Source organism: Triturus cristatus, chromosome 8, assembly GCF_964204655.1.
Source record: "Triturus cristatus chromosome 8, aTriCri1.1, whole genome shotgun sequence".
Lineage (NCBI taxonomy): Eukaryota > Metazoa > Chordata > Amphibia > Caudata > Salamandridae > Triturus > Triturus cristatus.
In genome coordinates this window covers 1198471249-1198488649 of record NC_140591.1, presented here as the reverse complement: position 1 = coordinate 1198488649, position 17401 = coordinate 1198471249, and the positions used below count along the sequence as shown (strand labels likewise).

The 17401-nt window shown below is 44.3% G+C and overlaps 1 protein-coding gene across 6 annotated transcripts in view; it reads right to left on the bottom strand.

Annotated features, from left to right (window-relative positions):
• Positions 1-17401, bottom strand: part of UBE3A (ubiquitin protein ligase E3A) — a 276799-nt gene that overhangs the window by 203649 nt on the left and 55749 nt on the right. Inside the window, exon 1 of one of the 6 annotated variants that reach the window (XM_085622882.1) lies at positions 14108-14475. The exons of 3 other annotated variants lie outside the window; for them this stretch is intronic. In XM_085622882.1, coding sequence (XP_085479008.1) covers positions 14108-14211 — 104 coding nt within the window. In that variant the 5' untranslated portion in view covers positions 14212-14475. Of the gene's footprint in view, positions 1-14107; positions 14476-17401 lie in introns of those variants that run through there. 2 more of the 6 variants (XM_085622885.1, XM_085622884.1) reach the window with 2 other exon arrangements.

The following is a 17401-nucleotide window of genomic DNA, read 5'->3' as shown; positions in this document are numbered from 1 at the left end:
CGTAATCCAGGCGTGAAAAAAAAAAAAAAAAAAAAAAAAAAGAGCCTCAACTACCAGCCTTCACGAGGACTGAGGGAGTAGAGGCAGAACCTTGCACAACATGCGCATGATTCCAAAACATTTGGCTGAAAGCTTGGTAGCTTGGAATTCATGGTCAGGGTTTTTTTTTCAGCTATACCCCCCAAGGTTTTTATGGATGGTTTAGGAGTGTGTAAAGGATTATGGCAGTCCGGCCAGTCGAGGGCCCTTTGAAGCTAGGAATTACTCCCAAGGATCACAGTCTTGGCTCCATTCAACTTAAAAAGAGAATAATTGATGGGCAGAATGATGAGCAATGTCATGCATTCACCCCAGTACAGACATCTGGGCCAAAATCTATATTTATTTTGCTCCCCATTCCATTCCAGTTTAGACCCATCCATATGCAAATCCGTCTTGACCCTGTTCCACATGGGAACAATCCAGTCCGAACTGCCAGGCCAGGTCCTCCCTGGACTGTAAACAAACATCCTAGAACCAGTTTCTGAGTTTCACCCCTCATCAGCCAGGCTAGCTTGATTCAAGTGGCATGTAGAGCATGGGACCCATGTCTGGGAATACCCGTTCCACTCAGGGGGACAACTGCAAAAACAATAATTGATGGACAGGCTGATGAGGGGTGAAACTCAGACACTGGTCCTATGATGCTTGTTTCCGGTCCAGGGAGGACCTGGCTTGGCAGTTCAGGCTGGACTGTTCCAGTTAAAAACAGGGTTGAGACTGATTTGCATATGGCTGGGTCTAAACTAGGGTGGCATGGTGAGCAAAAGAACATTGGATTTAAACCCAGATCTCTTGACTGGGGGTGAATGTTAAAAAAAAGTCTGCATTCCGTTCATCATTTGTGTGTTTTTGCCATTCAACGCAAGACTTGTTCATTCAGCTGGCCACCTGTACCAGATATGGTCTTAAGGTGGTCACTGGATGGTCCATGTCTGGGACAAGAGAAACAAGCACTGGCATAGCCAATAGGTCTCGCTTTTGGGACCTTATAAGTATTTAGTTATGCAGCACAATATCCTTCGTCCAACAACATCAACTGTTGCATGGCTAAACACTTATAAGGTCCCAAATGCGAGACCTATTGGCTATGCCAATGCATCTTCATTCAGTGCAGTCAAACAGCAGCTCCACAGTACTGGCTTTCTTGCAGACAATTTGGAACATAAGAGCTTGGCATCTAAATTAATTATAATAACCCCCCCCCCCCGAGTTCTCACCCTTGACCCACAGGAGTACACTTTTCAGGCCCTCAGGTCTTCGGAGGGGAGCACTTTGAGCCCCTCAGGGTGTCAGGCAAAGAATATAGCCAAATACAGTTTATTTCTAGATGCCACTGCTCAACTAGGTACTTCCAGGAAAAAATCCTCTTGTAGCTTGTTGTGTCCCTGTAGCTGCACAAGAGGTCAGCCTTCTGACTCAAAGTTAAATTCTTGTCCAGGTACAAAAGGTAGCAGGTCCAATCCTTCATGGCTCCTTTCAGGTCACAGACAGCAGCTCCATTCCTCTTTGGAATGCCCACAGATCCAGAAACTGTTCTGAGGAGTTGCCTTAGTGCTGTAGCTAATAGGGTTCCTGGAGCAAACCAACCCACTTTTCAGCAGTTCCTGTTTGCCTTACCACAAACAACCCCCACTGCCATTCATTCTAAAATCCAAGATGGAGACACCTTTCTCCTCTTACGCATTGACTGTGGACCCACCAAGAAGTGTGGCCAGGGTAATGAATAGTCCCCACCTCTGTTACTCAAAACCAGTTCTGGGGATAGCTTTTCTCCGTACTGGGTTTGGGGCCAAGCCTGACTTTGGGGACAAAAGCCGGGGCTTCCCAAGTATCACCTAACATTTGCTTGTGTCTGGTTGCTTGGCAGATGAGAGTTTGGGGTGTCAACTTTCCATTCTTATAGTCTGTTTCCAGATATCAAAATGAGGTTTAGGGTCTGAGTTCTTGAAGTTTTTGATTAGGGTTCTGCTTCTTTTGAATTGCAAACTTCTCTTTTTCGTCTTTCATGGAGAAAAAGTAGAGGAGCCTGAAGTTATTAAATTACTGGCTTCTCTCAAACTTTTAGACCTCACTCAACGAATAATTGGTCCTACCCACAATGCTGGGCACCTATTAGACCTAGTTTTCTCCAACTCGGACCGGATCTACTGCGACCCACCGTATCCCCTTCCATGGACCGATCACTATATGATTACGATCCATATAACCTGCCTGGTCGAATTAAGTATAATACGGCCCACTAAACAATCCCTAAGGCTACGTAGGAGATGGGACAATCTTTCTCCTGTGGCATTTAATGAGACCTTTTCCATGTACCAATCAGACAACACTAAAGATATTTTTGAACAATTGGAAATTTTTAATACTGCATTGAAAGGAGCATTGGACAAAATTGTTCCAAATAAATTTAGTGAAATCAAGGCCCCAGAGAGATTCAACTCCCTGGTTCTCAGGTATATTGAAGTTAGAAAGGTCTAGCTGTCGGCATCTGGAAAGGAGATGGCGCTCAGACAAATCAGAGGAAAATAGAACACTGTACAAGAGGGCTTTGTCCAAATACCACCTTAACCTAAAGGTTGCCAGACAGCAATATATTATTGGTCAAATTGACAATGCGAGCAACTCCCAGAAAACCCTATTTAAGGTTGTCCGGGACTTTGTCACGCCAAAAGCCTGCAGACAGCGGCTCCTAGAATCCCAGGAGCTATGTGACTCCCTGGCCTCCTTTTTTCGGGAATTTTTTTTGAATATTTATGCTAATTTCCCCACCACTACTAACTCTCTGACGGCTTCCTCTCAATCACCCCGGAATCAAAACAATACAAACGTATGTTCCCTCAACTGTTTTTCGTTAGTCACAGTTGATGAGGTGATTAAAGCTCTCTCGAGAGCTAAATCGGGATCACCATGGGATACCTGTCCTCCCAAAATTATGGCAGAGCTGGCCTTAAGCTGTGCCCCTGCAATCCGAGACATATTTAATAATTCCATCACTTCGGCCACAATCCCGACTGCTTGGAAAGAGGCGGTCGTATGTCCCATATTGAAGAAAGCATCGGCAGACCCCTTGATTTTGGCTAACTACCGCCCCATTTCCCTGCTACCTCTCCTAGGAAAAATCTTGGAAAGCTGCATTAATATCCAATTAAGCCTGTACTTAGAGGAAAACCATCTTTTAGATCCATCACAGTCTGGTTTCCGTCCCGGTTTTAGTACAGAGACGGCTGTGTTGGCCGTTACAGACTCTCTCAGGCTAACTGTTGATAAAGGAGGATCAGTTATTCTGATCCTCCTTGATCTCTCCGCAGCTTTCGATACTATTTCCCACTCGAAGCTGTTGGAGAGACTTCAGGACTGTGGCATTAAAGGTCAAGCCTGGAAATGGCTAGAACAGTACCTATTGGGTCGAACTCAAACTGTTATGCTGGGACCGTATGTCTCTCAAAAAATGCTGCTTGACAGGGGAGTCCCCCAGGGTTCTTGCCTGAGCCCTACTCTTTTCAACCTATACATGGCTCCTTTGGCAAAAGCAGTCAAGTATCTGGGTTTTGAAATTGTGTCATATGCTGATGACACCCAGCTAATGTTCACAATCGGTCCGGACCCAGAACTCGACAAACCCCGCTTTGCCTCCGGTATGCTTGCCATCTTTGACTGGATGTCAAGAAACTGCCTCCAGCTCAACCCTGGTAAAACGGAGGTTATGCTTTTAGGTAAAGCCAATAACAGCTGGTCGGATGAGTGGGCCCAACCAACTTGGTCCCCCCCCCCAATTCCCAAAAAGTCGGTAAAGAATCTTGGGATTCATTTGGATCAGACCCTAACTATGAAAGATCAGGTAGCAGCAACAACCAGCTCCTGCTACTATGGACTTAGGTTGCTTAGGAAAATCTTCCCATACCTCCCCATATCTCAGCGTAGAACCTTAGTCCAGGCAATGGTTGTCAGTCGCTTAGATTATGGAAATGCGATGCTGGCTGAAGTGAGTCAAATCCATCTGGCTAAACTTCAGGTTATTCAAAACAAGGCAGCACGGCTTGTTTTGAATCGCCCTCCAGGCTCGGCCTCAACACCATTGCTGAGAGAACTGCACTGGCTGAATATCAGAAATCGATCAATCTTTAAGATCTGCTGTTTGACCTATAATGCTCTAAGGGGAAGAGGTCCTCACTATCTTCGAAAGAAATTGGTCAAATAGTCTTCTCAGAGAAATCTCAGATCCAATTCTTTGGACCTCCTTCAAGTTCCCAGAATCCGCCTCACACGCACAGGAGGTAGAGCTTTCTCATACTTAGCCCCTAGCTATTGGAACAAGCTTCCGTTAGCAGTCCGTAAAATTCAGTCACTGACTATATTCAGGAAGAAATTAAAAACTTTCCTGTTTTAATCTGTTCCATGCGTTGTACGTATATTTCATCTCCCGTATCTCCCAGTTAAGCGCCTAGATGCCCCAGGGTGAGTTGTGCGCTCTATAAAAAAACCCTACCAATACCAATACCCCCTAACATCCAGCCCGCATATTTCTCTGTTTCTCCTCCACCTTTCACGGGGAGGCTGGCCCTAGATCCTTCCATTATTCTTCTCATGGAATTCTAAACCAACATGCCTGCTTATAAAAATGCCACTCCAGTGACACAGGGTAAAAAGGATTTGTTCACTACTACTGATCACTAAACGGTATGCTGCCACCACCGCGCTTGTGCTGCTTAGCTCCTAGTTAAGTCAGTAGCCTTCCACCACTATGAGGGTAGCACATTTGGTGCCCCTCCTGGTTCAACAAGACCTCAAACTGTGAGGTAGGTCTACGTCAGGGTGCACACACATGATCCGTGTTCATCTATGACAAATAAAATCAGCATTATGGATCCAGACAAGATTACAGTAGGGCATTCAAGGCAGGGGTACAAGTCTTAAACCATGCAGAGGACTTTTCTGTCCCAACCATTGCAACACTAAGCATCCCAGAACCCAACAAATGCCTTACCAACGCCAAGAAACCAAACACTGTACCCTAAAAACCGTGGAATAGATCTAACGGCAACTCCTAGATCACATTGAACCTTAAACAGATAGAAGCTGATCTGAGATATATGCCAACTCTGGACCATTTAAGCTTTCATCTATATCTGAGCCACCTCTGTAGACAAGAAAACAATTCCCAATATTCAATCTAAGGGCAACTTTGGCCACGCTTCGGACAAAGTCGCGCTGCAGTTTCCTTATTAAATAGAACCAATTCGCCAGCGTTCCTACGTTTTGAATAACTGTGGTTACCAAAGACCGTCTGACCCACATATGCTTTTAGAGTCCTGAGGATGGTGCAACCAGGATTCTTGGGTCTTCACTGAACGTGTGTTGGCGCAATCTCAGAAGACAAGAAAAGAGGATCTATTTATTCAACTATTGTTTGGAATGTATTATAGGTTAACTGGAGAAAGTTTGGAATGTATTATAAGTTAACTGAAGAAAGTATTAGCTCTTCATTCCTATAGAAAAGATATTTTTGTTCCAAAGAAAAAGCGGACGGTCTCTTTAGACCCATTTGGGCATAAGACATATCTTCTTCTAATGTTTGTTACATTTAAAGTTTGTGTTTTAGTGAGTAATGAATGGGGTTTGAACGAGAGTATGTGAGGTGTGCTTGGTCAGAGGTATTTATGTTTCCTTTTTTTCCCCTACAGTATTCTTATTGTGCTATATTCAAGAATATATAGCTGTACAAACAAAGTATAGAAGATATTTTTTATTAAAATAATACAAATAAAACCTAGAAAAAAAAAATTGGTGAATATAAGTCTAGGAAGAATGATTTTATAATAGAGGTGTTTTTGTGTCTGGGCTGCTCTAGGACTATTAGCGAGACTTTGAGATGGTGAGAAATTCCGACGATTAAATATATATTTTGGTAGGAAGATTTTTCTGCTTTAAACAATACCTTTTGTCAGTAGTTGCCATCACACAGGATATGTCCTATTCAGGTCAATCTGAGCCTCTGATCTTGAGCTAGGACATCAACTTTACCTGATAAAACCTGCACATTTTTCTGTATCTTGCTGTACCAATGCAAGGATGGTATTATGGGCTTACTGTGACGAGTGCAATGGTGAAGTGAAAAGAGCCAAGCTTTGTTAGAGAAGCTACAATGTTACACCCTTTTGAGGGAATTTAAAAAATATGCTAAAAATAAATTTTAGGAATGACACATGAGTGCTTGAAATTAACATTAAAACTATCTTGTTTAGATTTAAAATCGTCAACTTCTCTATGAAGATACAGACAACACATACCATCTTCCTCTCTGAAGGAAATCAGATATATCTGAAGAACACGATGCACAGCTGTCACCCCTGCTCGGGTGTTCTCAGCATTGTACAAAATCTCAAGTACTGCAGTAACTGAAAAAGAGGGCAAATTTTGGAAGCTTAAAACAAACAATTCTTTTGTCTAGTACGAGTGACCATTCATATTCTGCCCTCTACTTTGGCACAATGCGGCCTAAAATACATTTTACAGTTAACAAAAAAAAAAAAGAGGGTGTGCTGGGTTAAGTTCATTATAAATTAGATCTGCCCTGTGAATGACCAAATATGAATCCTTTAGAGATCTTGACTGCATATAATCCATAGCCAAAGTGCCTACCAAAACGGTCAATAGAGTCAAGTGTCTGAGACATTTAACTGAGCATAGTAAGGAGAATTCACATTTTCTGTCTCCAGCTACAAGTCCATAGACTTGGGACTCACAAAAGGGAAAATTTGACAGTACAAACTCAATGAAAATCAACTGAATACGATAATTGGTGGCCCCAAACATTATCTCATCTCAAAATAAACCTTTGGTTGTCAACCTCGAAACACTCGGGGGATTACCACAGTTCTAACACTAGTCACTCATGGACCAGCAGGTTCACCTCTACTTACACTACAAAATCTTTTTTCCTCATCCAATCAGATGGTTATCATCTGCTTCAAAAATATCATTTGCACATGATCATAAAGCCAACAAAGAGAAGCCGTAGATTTTAAGTAGAAACAAAGCACCAGTGAGCCAGTTTCTTTTTGCGCAAGTATTCATAAATAAAGAACTCTTAGTACTATTTTACTCCAGTTACAAAACCACAAAATGATTTTTCGAGAGAGTGTGTATATATATATATATATATATATATATATATATATATATATATATACACACACATACATATATACATACATACACACATACATATACATGCACACACACACACACATGCATACATCACAAGGAACGTTTTTGTCAATGCTTCTTTGCCTGTTTCCCAGTGACTTCTGCATCAACAGAACTATGGTGCACAGAGCAGAAGTCTACTTGTATGTGTAAGAAAAAATACTCTGAACAACAGGGGGTGTTCAGCATAGGTACTTGAGAGCCAGATCCATGCCATATTGTCAGGATACACTTATAAACTAAATGGAACTCACAAAGTAAGTGACTGAGTGTTCACTTTTGAAAAAGAAAACAAACGAAGAGCTTACTGCTCTTTAGTATAAGTGCGAAGTAGGAAGATGACTACTTTCTGCAGAGAATTATCCTTTCTTTGCCTGCTGAAGAAAATGCCGAGAGAGTTGTCATAACGAACATGACTAATGACAGGTCTGCGACAGGCTCTTCATTGGACTTCTAGGAAGAATGGAGTCTTGGTCTGCTGTGATCAACAGTTTGTGGAGTACAACTCCTAAACTTAAAGGTGCCTGGAACTGCAAAGTCCTTGAACAAATTAAGCCTGGCTGTACAGTTGGAGGGGAAAAAAAAAAAAATCACTGCTAAATCGGCAGACTATATTGAGGACTCAGTGGTAAGCCTGGGCCAAAAACTATGCTACGCTCGCGGAGTGTGCGTAGTTTGCGCAAATACACGCTACACAAATCGCATGTAGCACTGTGCAAGAACGCGTAGCGTAGCAGGCATTTTTTGCTCACTCACGGTCCTCTACGTCAACTTGACGACCACAAGCGAGCAAAATTAACAACCCGGCGAGACTTTTTCATCGTTCGCGATTGGCAACATCAAGCTGCCGATCACGAGCGTGGAAAATAAACCTCCCAGCAAGATTCTCAACGCGGGGAGGTCAGGTTTCTCATTGCAAGTGGTCGCGTATGCTCGCGACCGCTTGCGATGAGAAACTACCAGTCCGCATGGAGAAAGCTGCAGCTCGAGTACAAATCTACTCAAGCGGCAGAAAACGACCACTTGCACTGTGCATGATGCCGTTCTCAATGATTACACAGTGCGGACAACCATCGGGCACTGTGCAATCATTGCGAACAGCATTTGCCTACCGCACTCCGCGTAGCCTGCGTAGTGCAAAGCGCACTGCGCGTAGCGCGACTACGCGAACTACACCCAGGGTTACTCAGTGGGTTGTTAACAACAGAGGAAAATGCATATAATTATGTTCCTGAAGTGGACCGGAAATCACTGGAGCAAATTATTCATGTTTTCATTTATAAAATGCTCTGTTGTCAGGTGCAACATGGCACTAAGACTAAACACAGTTAACGGATACGAAGAGTGCAGAATGAAGGGCGACTGGCAGAAAACAAAAATGTTTAGCTGTTTTCAAAAAGCCACAAAGTCAGAATATAGACATAAAGGAGGAGGAACATTCTACAAGTTTTGTTTGAGATTCCAGCATGCTACCCCCTCAACGCTTTCTTGAAAGTTGGGATCCTACATGGGTGCATGAAGTTTGACATTAGCTCACATGCAGTGACACAGAGTGATAAGGGCTAAAAGAAACTTTGGACCTCAAGGGTGGACGGTCTGGTACATGAGGCTCAGTTCCTTGAAATATATCTGCTTCTGACTCAAAGCTTCAGGAGTCCAAAGATTACCGAAACTTCCATGTTTTCAATACATTGGACTTTCTTAAGATGCAAATCTAGGAGCCCTATGTATATTGCATTATCATTATCCAGTTGAGCTAAAACCATATTGCCTACGACCAGTGTACAATTATTCAGGGAAGTAAATGGCAAGATCCTCTTCAGAGTATGAGGTATGATAACCTTTGAGACCCTTATGCAATGTCTCCACTTTTGTGGATTTTAGTTTATAAAAAAGTATCTTTTCAGCTAATGAAGGCTTACACTCAAATCTGATTCATAAACTGCACTGTAGAGGGGCGTGGCCAAGATGGCAGACGGCTAGGATGTCTTTCGCGATCCCTCCGAGCCGTCGCCAACATAAGCCCTGTTTTTAGCCTGCCGACACACCACTCACGAGCCTGAAGCGGAGGTACTGCCGGTTGAGGGCCTGACTATCCCCAGGGGTGGGTGATTCGGCCGTTTCGAGACTCTAGCGGCAAAGGGAACTGGCCGCATCTAGTAGCCTGGCGGGGCCTGAAGTGCACAACTGTGCCAATCACAGCCCCCCTGCTGCTCAACCTGCTGGCAGGCGGCCCATGTTGTAGGACCCCGGCTGCCACCGAGGGGCTCCTCCCACCTACATTAAGGACCCTTTCAGGCACTGAGCAAACTGCCCTCAGATTATTCGATCAGCGTCAGATAGCACGCAAAGGACAGCCAGAACTGTCTGAGCCCTGACTCGTCCAGGAGCCATCTCCAGAACCAACAGCTACTGGGTATCTCACAACTGGGCCCCCATACACGAGGAGTGGTCTGGAGAAGAGTAGGGGCCGGAGAACTAGCCTTTGGTGTGGACGCGGGCCCGCCACATGAGCCTCCTGCCAGGGCAGCGCATGGCTGCAAACTGAGCCAAGAAACACCTCTCCCTGAGGACATGTTTGGAAAACATGGGGGCACTACTCACAAGGACAAGCAAGCGACACTAGAGCGGATCTGGACAACGGCAAGGGCCCGGTGACAAAAGAGTTCTTGGAGTCCCTCTTTACTTCCCTATGTGGCGATCTACAGGCCATGAAAACTGAGCTGGCAGCGGATCTCCAGGAGGCCCAGCGGGACATTGAGGAGGTCGGCGACAGGGTGGCCACTCGGGAAGACAGAGAGTCGAGGAGAGGAATTAGAATGGCTACAGCAGGAAGTACTGCAACTCAAGGATCCGCACCTGGACCTTCAGGCACACAACGAGGACCTAGAGAACTGGGCGCAGATTATCCGCCATCTTGGTGGCGTCTGCGCTGCAGTCAGCGAAACAGAAGACAGGCTACGGGCTGTGATCCATGCTGCAAGCAACATAGGACGGAGACGTAAACACGGAGAAAACAAAGACTTACACAGAGGTTCTATATAGAAGCACGGGATAGTTGCTGCCGCAGAAAAAACTCTAATGTGAACGAAGAATGAATGTGGATGTTTAACGGTGGCCATTATGGAATGGGCAGCGGGAATGTGTGTAAAAGGAGTCACTACCTGCCAACAGCGAATGACGGATACGTGCGAGTGGGTAGCCCTCTGACTGCTCTAGACTCGCTGTCTGTCACTGGGCATATCCGGTTTCTGAGGTATTCAGAGGGCCTTTCAGGAGGAAAACAGTAGCAGAAAGAAATCACTAGTACTTCCAGAGGGAGTTCAGCTTTATGATACCACTTAATAGCAATCAATGCTAGTTATTTATTTCTTATTTTTTGCAATACTGTAACTCAGTACAGTAGCATCGCCTATTGATATTCTCATAGCGGACAGGTTTTCTGGTTGCTTTTGTGTGACATTGCTATTGCTTCTGTGTGGGTATGAGTGGCATTCCATCCGGCCAAATGTGGAAAGCCAGATAAAGAACAAGCGCTGAAAGAAAACCATGGCCCCGTGGCTGTGAAAGTTAAAGCGACGTGGGAGCGAGCAGAGGACATGTACGCAGCCGCGAAAGTTAAAGCGACGTGGGAACGAGCAGAGGGCATGTACAGCGTTTACCTTGCGGGAGTGAGAAGCGGCAGGCGCGATAATTGCTAACAGATGGCACCGCTGCTCGCTCCCGCAAGGTAAACGTCATACATGCACGAGTACCAATAGGAAACAGTGCAAAACATGCACGAGTTCCAACAAAAGCCTGAAGTGATTCCAAGAGGTCACTCCAAAGCAGCGTGTGTAGGCGAGAACTAAAAAGGTGCATTTGTGCTTGCCTAAGTACGCCTCTACACGCCAAATCCTCGACATCCCTTGCCGCAGCCACATCACACCCCACCTGAGAGACCTGCACTGGCTCCCCGTCAACAAGAGGATAACCTTCAAGCTCCTCACCCATGCACACAAGGCACGCCACAACACCAGACCAGCATACCTCAGACGACTCAGCTTCTACACCCCCACCCGCCAGCTCCGCTCCGCCGACCTCTCCACAGTCCCCCGCATCCGAAGAGCGACCGGCGGCAGATCGTTCTGCCACCAAGACCTGGAACACCCTCCCCATCCACCTACGGCAGACCCAAGACCTGCTGACCTTCAGAAGACTCCTCAAGACCTGGCTTTTCGAGCAGTAGCAGCTTTCCCCACCCCCCAGTGCCTTGAGACCCTCACGGGTAAGTAGTGCGCTTTACAAATGCTTTGATTGATTGATTAGGTGGTTGGACAGTGCCTGAAAGCTCTTGCTGTACTATGTCGTCTGCTGAGGTTGTGGGATATCTGCGCCTGTGATGGAAGCATGTTATGATGAGGGTTCCCGGTTTTATGGTATTTATTTTTGTAACATTTCCGTCTGTATTTCTCCATACTTTCTTTTACCATTCTATTGGCATTTATCCATATTTATTTTGTGTTTTGAGAATAAATGGAGTCAAAAATGGTATATTTCCACATGTATTGAACTGACGAACATTAACTCGTATATAGATACCAGTCTCGTTTTTGCAAACAAAGCAGCCAAATATAACACAACCCTACAAGCACAGGTAAATATTAACATTATATACAAATAGATGTTAAAATATACCTGTATTTAAGAAAATCTCAACCTGCGTTTTCAATTTCCCACGCTATCTCCTCAGCTGTTGGAATGCAATTCATGAAGGACACCATGGAGTCACTCAAAAGAAGCACAATTTTCTGTATTTTACCACTTTTAAACATACAGAAATGAAACAGATTGTTTCATGTCTGCATTTATCAATAAAAACGGAAAACTTGGACTCACTTTCACTAGGGGTCTGCTATGGGTGTGTGAAGGTCATGAGGAGCTCGTACCAGCGTTCAGCAATGGGGTGGCGCTGAAGTCTTTGTCTCTCCTTTCGTACTAGTGTGGGGTGTTCTCTAGTGGCCCACTTGCATATCCCCCTTTGGCACTTCACTATAGCTGGAGCGTCTGTTGCTTTCTATTGCATTGCGATGCGCTGCTAAGCAAGTATGAAGGCTTAGTCTGAATTTAGTATGTGGTCTATTTGTGGCTGACCTCGAGAATAATCCAAGTAGGCACATGTTGGGAGTGGTCCGCAGATGTGGATGAACCACTTTGCTGAGAACAGTGACCACCTGTTCCCAGAATGAATGCAATATTGCACACCCCGACACCTTGTGCATGTAGTCCGCCTCCTGACAGCGTGGACAAGCATTAGTGATAACCCCATCATGATATTGAATCATCTAGGTGTGAGGTAAGTAGAATAAGTAATTAAACTGTGTACATTTCAATATCGCACCCCTAGAGACATTCTGCATATGGTTTGTTGCATTTTCCCTTTCTGTCTGTAAGGTTCCCGCCAAGGTATCGTTCACAGCTATCCCTGTTGTCTCACAGTGTGGACCGTGTCATGTGCAGCAAAGATTTTTTAAACCAGAAGATACGTCTAGTGTTACTCCCATCAACAGAAGTTGTAAAATGTCTTTTGTTGCAGGATCCATGTCATCTCAGCCCCACACATCTCTGACAATCGTTCAAAGTGCGCTGTATGGCAAGAAATATGTTTGTGGCAGTAGTAATTGAGTCCCCATCTCCTCCAACGTTATGAATTCCCCGTACTTATAACAGTCCCCTATCATGAATGTATCAGCCCCCTGATCATAACATGCACAGTTGACGAATTATAGGCTAAGGTCTTACAATGTAAGCTCTTGATGTGTAGTAGGCAGCGGTACTGTAGGAATTACACAATACGGTTGTGTTCGAAAGCAACTTGCTTGGCTTACATATTAGAAACAGGGATTCGGTAGACTGTAGTAGCTCATTTGTGTCCCCATCTTACTAACATAGCAATGGAAAATGAACAGTTCTTCTATAGTAAAGAGGACACAAACGTGCCGAATAATTTAAAAGGTGTACCAAAAAAACCTCACGAGCAGAAATACAAAACTTCTAAACTTAGTCTGCCTTGTGACATGCGCAAGCGGACTGATTAGGTCTCCCTTCAGCACTAGGAGGTGCTACGCATCTGCACAAGCGAAATCCCTAGTGGCATACGAAAATCGCGTTAGGCCAACAGTATACTGGACAAACCCGAGGCCAAGCCAAGTTTTGGACTGCTCACGACAGACTAGCGAAAGGACGTGGTGAATCTTATACTTGCGTTTTGAGGTTTAAAGACGGTGTCACTCAGTTAATGATAAAGGACTGCTACGATCAAAATGCCTGCATGCTGCTTTTGTATGTACACAAGTCGATATTCGCCGACTCCTGCAAAATAGTCTCAACTACATATAGGTATGTGGTATATACATCCCGGCATGTGCGATTATAAACGGTGCGCCTTCAGTAGCTATTAAGTGTCTATCGTAATGTAAACGTGAGGGTTAGGGAGCTCAGCTGACGTTCTGAATCACACAGTACCAGTAGGTACATTATACCCGCTTTTCCGGACCACAGACCAGAGAAAGACACTCAACCCATGTGCTCTATAAATGCAACCACTTAACATTTAATCGGGTGTATCTTGTTAGACATACGAGACTATATGGAGCTCTAGTGTCAATAACTCTCGCTTTCTGCTGTTAGCAAGCAAAACGCTAGCAGACACCTCTGCCACACCACTCGTAGAACAGTGATTTACACCTCCTACCCATTTTTTCCCCCGCATGTATGACATTCTGAGCTCAACAGAACCATGATGTTTTCAAACGTTCTGACAGTGAACTGATACTTCCCGTGCTCCTCCCTTTGGTATTCCCTCAAACCTCCAACCCACCTGTCGGGCGGCAGCTTGGATGTGTCTCCTTGGGCTCCCGCCTCAGCTAGCTGCGCTTCACCCTGACACTCCTGCAGCTGCTGCGGCAGCTCGTCGGAACTCATGCGCGGCTCGGCCTCGCAGCCCCTCGGCCTCTCCCGGGCCCGGCGCCTTCTTGGGGCCGCTCACTGTGCAGAAGCCCACGAATGCGCGGACATGAGCAAAGCTTGGGGTGAGCGTGATTGGGGCTGCACTGTTCAGGAGCGGGAGGGGAGAGGCAGTTACCGGGGGTGAGCGGTTGAAAGAGGACTATACTCTCTGGTCACCCCGAACCGAGTTCCGCCATCTTGGTTCAAGTCACGGATACCTCTGGCAGCGAAAGCTGGGAGGACCGGCCAGGCGAGCCTATCCCACAGTGCACAGCGCTGTATGCTTGCTCTCCAGATTATCATAGAGTTTCGCCTACAGTTCTGTAAAACTGCAGTGCTAAGGTTGCACCGGGGCTAGTCGCCGTGTTTGGGTCAAGCAAAACTGCGTTCTTTTCCTCAATATCTTCTTGTAGCATATGCTATCGATAATTAATTAAACATATATTGAACACAAAAGTAGAGCATCTTAAAATATGTATAAGAAGTAGTTTCTTTATTATTTTCAAAAAAGGCAAAGGGCCTAGTAGGCACTTTCACCCTCTTCCCCATCCATACCACAATATTAAACCATTGTCAGTGACGTCTTGTCTTCCATCTATATTAACGTCTATTGGTCCCGCAGAGAACTTTGCGATTGGCTTACAAACTTAGCTTCTGGTTACCCGTGGTGTTCTCGCGAGACCTTATCGGTCGCTGGCTGCACTGTCATTTTAAGGTCGTAAAGAGCCGTAAAAGAAAACCGTGGCAACTTGCTACCTGATTGGATATTCACTAAACCTGTCAGTTTCATGCATGCAAGCCCGTATCTTATTTGCATCGGCGTTGGTAAATGTATTGCCCTTTAGTGTGCTACTGAGACAAAACAATGGGCTTCATGCGAATCGTAGCTTTTCATTTTTTGCAGTACACACATTTTTATCTGGATGTGCAACCAATACATAGTGGGAAATGTGCAGATAATACATCATAAAGAGCTAATTGCATTTAAGCCATTCAGAAGAGCTAATTACATTTATCCCCCCCCATCTCGAGACAGTATACAATTAGATATTACTTGGGCTGAAAAAAGTCGGTATAGATGACACCACTGACTCTAAACTGGATGTCCTCATAATTAACCAGAGCATACCGGATTCACACACCACATTTCTTTTAAAATACTTACTGCATTAAACCATGAGGTGTACAAGTTTCAACCGACTTACAAGCTAGTAATTAAATTCATGTATATGACTCTTAAAACCAGACTGAAGAAATTTAGTCAGACTTGAGTCATACAAACCAATAATTCTGTTAGGGCAATGCAAAACAATAACATTAGCACCTGGTGTTCAGAGATTTATCTATTCCGATCTCTATCTGTCATTAATAAATCAATTGAATGCACAATCGTCTTGAGGAAACAAGTCATGATGAGACAGAGTGTATGGTTCAGTTAAAGTTAGATTTTATCAAAAGTATTCAAAGAGCAGATACAATATCAGTAAACATTTAAGATCTAAAGAGTGCAGGACAGTCTAACTGGTTTGGGCTTGCCATTAAGTGACAAGGAGCTTTGGAAAGCTTCAGCAAGGACATGAGTTTCGACAGCTCATGGGCAGTGTCCCATCGATAAAGAGTCCAAGAATGGCGCACCCAGCGTATGCGCCAGCCCGTAAGAAGAGGAAGAAGAGTCTACAAAAGTTCTGTAAGAAACTGGCTCTATATGTACTGCACCAAAGTGAGGTACAGTGTGTATGGAGTCCAAGGGTCTCCAGAGGTTTGGCAGAGGTTAAAGTTAGATAGAACCTTACTCTCTAAAGTGGTCGTTTGGTCGAGCAGTAAGGCAGTATCCGAGGACAGTGTTAAGCATTTGATGTACACACTCAGTCAGCAAATGAATTCACACACTCAAGAACTGAACTCTAGGCCAATTGTTTTTGTATACAAAATATACTGTTGTTTTATTTCTAGAATCAAGCAAGCCTGGTACAGGTAAGCATATAGCATATTAATACTTTGCAGTAGTAAATTACTTGTATGAACACAGTTCAGAATTGCAGTATAACTTGTACTGGTTTTGGTTACAGTTTTAAGTAAGCAGTTTGCAACACATTGCAGGTATAGTACATTCAAATGAATGGGCTTTTTAAGTAAAATGCAGTTAATTACTTTTCAGATTACTTTGGCTAACCCAGGGTTGGATCCTAGATTCAGCCCTGGGACATTTCCTGAAAACAGGAGATTAAATGTGTCTTAGTTAGAGGTACGATTTTTAAAGAATATTATTGCATTTCAAAAGTTGACAAACTTTTTCACATAGAATCACCAATGGTATCCTATGAGAGAAAATTCACTTAGCAGGTAAGTTACTTTTGCGATACTTTTGTAATCCAGTGCTGGACTCCTAGATTTGTGAGGGAACAATGACTCCTGTGGAATGATGAAGAACTTTCTTATAAAAGAATGCACAATGTCAATGTACAGGGTTGGGTTGATGTCAGAAAGAAAGCAGGCTACACACAACAAGGAGCCGGTCAATTTAGAAATCTGTTTATATAATAGATAAGTAAGTTTTTGTACAATAGATAATTATTTAAACAATAGTGAGAGGTGTCCCAGTGAGAAAATATTTGGACCTAAACTAATGGTGACATAATACGTGACATATGTACAAGGTTTCAATTTTTAGAACATTTCGGTGACCATGGGAAATAAAACAATGTAATCTAAAGCACTTTATACAATCATAAGTACTGAGCAATGGTTCGCTCTTGTTAACTGTCGATGGCGTTTTGACCCTGTTTAGAATGTAGGGTCTCTGCAGGATCTAGAAATACAGGGACACCTGAAGGGAGGCCTGCACTGCCTGATATGAAAAGTAGTGGCACCGTGAATGTAGTGAAAAGAAAGAACTCACAGGGAACCCGGCAGGGTGCCCCTGTGAGGGTAGTGATAGGCAGGCAGAAGAATAGTTGGAGCCGGCAAAGACTCTGCAGTACTTTAGGCACTTGGTGATTGGATAAGTAAGGCACAGTGTGCTTATAATAACGCTACGTATACCGGGGAGCAGACCGCTCTTAGATGCAGTTAGTGGCTGGTAAGGATATGGTTCTGAGTGTACCAATTAGTACGGATTACTCTTGTATAATAACGAATACCGAGTGTCAGCTCCCCGAATGCTGTT